This window comes from Teleopsis dalmanni, chromosome 1 (genome assembly GCF_002237135.1).
Source record: "Teleopsis dalmanni isolate 2A chromosome 1, ASM223713v2, whole genome shotgun sequence".
NCBI classification, from domain to species: Eukaryota; Metazoa; Arthropoda; class Insecta; order Diptera; family Diopsidae; genus Teleopsis; species Teleopsis dalmanni.
Genome location: NC_051846.1, coordinates 221192457 through 221195741, shown reverse-complemented (window position 1 = coordinate 221195741; position 3285 = coordinate 221192457). Strand labels below are relative to the sequence as shown.

At 37.2% G+C, this 3285-nt stretch overlaps 1 protein-coding gene across 1 annotated transcript; it reads right to left on the bottom strand.

Annotated features, from left to right (window-relative positions):
* Positions 1-465: 465 nt before the first annotated feature.
* Positions 466-2639, bottom strand: LOC119672285 (ribosomal protein S6 kinase 2 beta-like; the record flags this gene model as incomplete). Its single annotated transcript, XM_038083299.1, is given in 2 exon segments — positions 466-2537; positions 2603-2639. A coding segment is annotated over 1 exon segment (1952 nt), but the record flags the coding sequence as incomplete, so codon positions are not given.
* Between the last annotated feature and the right edge of the window lie 646 nt (positions 2640-3285).

The following is a 3285-nucleotide window of genomic DNA, read 5'->3' as shown; positions in this document are numbered from 1 at the left end:
AACATCTGAAATAGTTATTGTCACTGTAACGAATTGCAACTATTTCCGGATAACGTAAAAATGCTGTTTCGATCTGCAAAAGCACGACTATGAACATAATATCATGTAGTTAATATCTTCAATAGAACTACTTCAATTCTTCTTTATAATAATGTGAGTTAAGCAAGCAAGCAACCCACTTGCTTACTTTAAACAATTATGATGGCGATATCACTAAGTAAGAATATACTGCGCATCCATTTTCTATATTATAGTTTGATATAAAAAAATTGCTCACTGCGGTGATTTCAGTAGCTAATAACTGAAGAACTTTTTGCTCCCAACGGACTCTCAAGGTATAAAAGGAAAATATGTAATTCTTTTAACTAATCGTTCAATCATGAAATATTTAAAAGAAAATTAAATACTTCTATTTGAGCATTAACTCTTACCATATTAATTTTTTTAAGATCATTCCAGTACTTACCTAAATCACATAACTTTAAAGTTTCTGGAGTCTGTCTCATACTAGCATATATCATATTTGAAGGTTTTAAATCTCTATGCACAACCCCATGTTCATGCAAGTAAGCCACAGCGGAAACCACAGTACGCAACACAGCACTCGCCTCACTCTCACACATTTGTCCCACAGCCAAAATCCGATCCAAGAGTTCACCTCCCTTCAACAGTTCCATAACCAAATAAGCTGACGTTGTGTCCTCGTACACAGAGAACAAAGTCACAATATTCGGATGATTGCCATAGCGTAACAATATCTCAACTTCTTCCCAACAATCCGCCGAAGCGGAGCATGCGACTACTGCTGCTTTTTCAATAATTTTCACAGCAAAATGCTTCTTCGTTGAACGATTCTCACATAAACGGCAAACGGAAAACGTGCCACGCCCCAGTTCCTGCAGTAGATTGTAATCTGCATGAAAGCTACCAGGCAACACACCTGGTAAACTGCGTGGCGTATGCGCTATAGGTAATATAGGCGAGTGGGCACTTGAATTATTTGGTGACAATGTTTGATCCAGCAAAACTGGTGCCACAAAACTGAAACCACGAAATATTTCATGTGCCGATGCAGATATTGGGCCACCAGGTGAATCACGTGGCGATTTAGAAGTGTACTCAACATCGAAATAAAATGCATCGTCCCTCGAAACTGCTGGTATGAATGGCGGCCGCACATCCTTACGTTCCAAACCCAACCAATCAATTGTATCAAAAAAACAATGTGCCTTTATATCCAAGATACCCTGTTCACCAGCACCAAGCCGATTCTGTGGATTGCGTTTAAAAAGTGCACGCAATAATGATTGTGCTTCTGGTGACAGATTTTCGGGCATACCCAACTTGGAGCGTAATATCTGATTCATTGTTTCTTGCCTGGTCTGGCCATGAAACGGTAGGTTACCTGTTAACATTTCATACATAACTACGCCAAAAGACCACCAATCTGCAGCAAAGTCATGTCCTTTACGATTAACTATTTCAGGTGCCATATACTCTACTGTCCCACAAAAACTATACGTTTTGGAACCGTCGAGTGGTTGCTTAGAAAGTCCAAAATCTGTTAACGCTATGTGACCATGCTCATCTAGTAGTATATTTTCAGGTTTCAAATCTCTGTATATAATTCCCAAGGTATGTAGATGATTCAGGGCGAGCGCGAGTTCAGCTAAATAGAATTTGACGTCTTCCTCGGTGAACATAACTTCCTTAGAGAGACGTGTGAATAGATCGCCTCCACGTAGGAAATCTAATATCAGATACAATTTGCCAGGAGTTTGAAAGGCATAATGTAACTTTACTATGAAAGCGTGACCTACATCCGCTAAAATTTTACGCTCGTTTGTGCTACGTACTCGGTCCTTGACCTTCAAGGTTGCTTTTTTCAGAACTTTCATGGCGTACAATGTGCCCGCATCTTTACCAACAATTTTGCGCACAAGGAAAACTTTGCCAAAACTACCTTCACCGAGTACACGTAACAATTCAAACTGTGAAGGGTCGGCCTTGTCGTGACCTTCCTTAACGACTTCTCGCAACTCAAACTCATTTTCTCTTAAATTTGCATCGCCAACAGCACATGTATAACCTTCTGAATCACTTAACTCCATTAGTTCTGAGGAGTCACCTGGTGTTGGCGATATGTGATGCTGCTCTAGCGCTGCCTGCAGTGCTGTTTGCTGCACTTGCTGCAGTTTTTGTTGTTGGTGATGCTGTTGCTGTCTGCGCTGCGATGACGTCACCGTCGTAACGCCACCCTCTTCATCAGTGGGCGTATGTTCCATTGGAGTAACAGCCAAGCTGCTACATCCAGACGAAGTAATCTGCATACGCTGCGTGCCATTATTATTGTGGGCGCTATTGTTACTGGTTACACCCAGCTGCCGTAAGTCTTTATTCAAATCAGCCAGTGGCATTGCACTGGTCGCTGCTCTAGTAGCGTTTTTAAACGTTTTTGCTGTCTTATTAAGATATGAACAAGAGAAATTTAGAAAATTTCACTCAAATTTTTGGTAATTGGCGTTCACGGAAGTCGCCTATTGGAATTGGAAATTTTGTTTATTTATTGCACAATTTTTTAACAAAGCAACACAATTCTTACATTTTATTGTTATATTATTTACATATCACTGTTAACGCGCAAAACTATTATAAAATTTTATATATTTTTCACATATTTCATGTTTTTCATCAAATTTTTACTCATTTTCTATGCGTACGCGTATGTTAATCAGCAAAAAAAACAGAATGAAAATGACAGTGACAGATAAAAACAAAAACAAGTGAGGCGAATTGAATTCGCCACGACCAAGGTGGCCAGCATTACCAATCAAAAGTAATTAATATAAACTTAAAAAATGCTGCATGCCTTGTTTAAGTTTGTAATTAATTGGATTTTGGTGGGTAAATGGATGAAATATAAAATTTTTTATTACTTTTACTTTAAATGGTGTGCTCATAAAGCTTATATAAGCTCTGCTATTGCTTAGTTTAATGAATATTTCTACAGTCATGGCTAAAAATGTTATACTTAAAAAATACAGTAAACAAGATATATATATACATATATATGGTTTATTTTGAAATCTTTCACAAAATCACGAAACATGCTCAAACATATAAAAAGTACGTTTATACTAACACAATTAACTGTACAAATATGTAGAAATAATGTACATTTTCATGAAAAATATACAAAATTCTTACTAAGATGTATTGATAAAATTTAACATAATATTAGAATCTTAAAAGTAAATTAATTTTTTTTGTGAAATAAGCAAATAG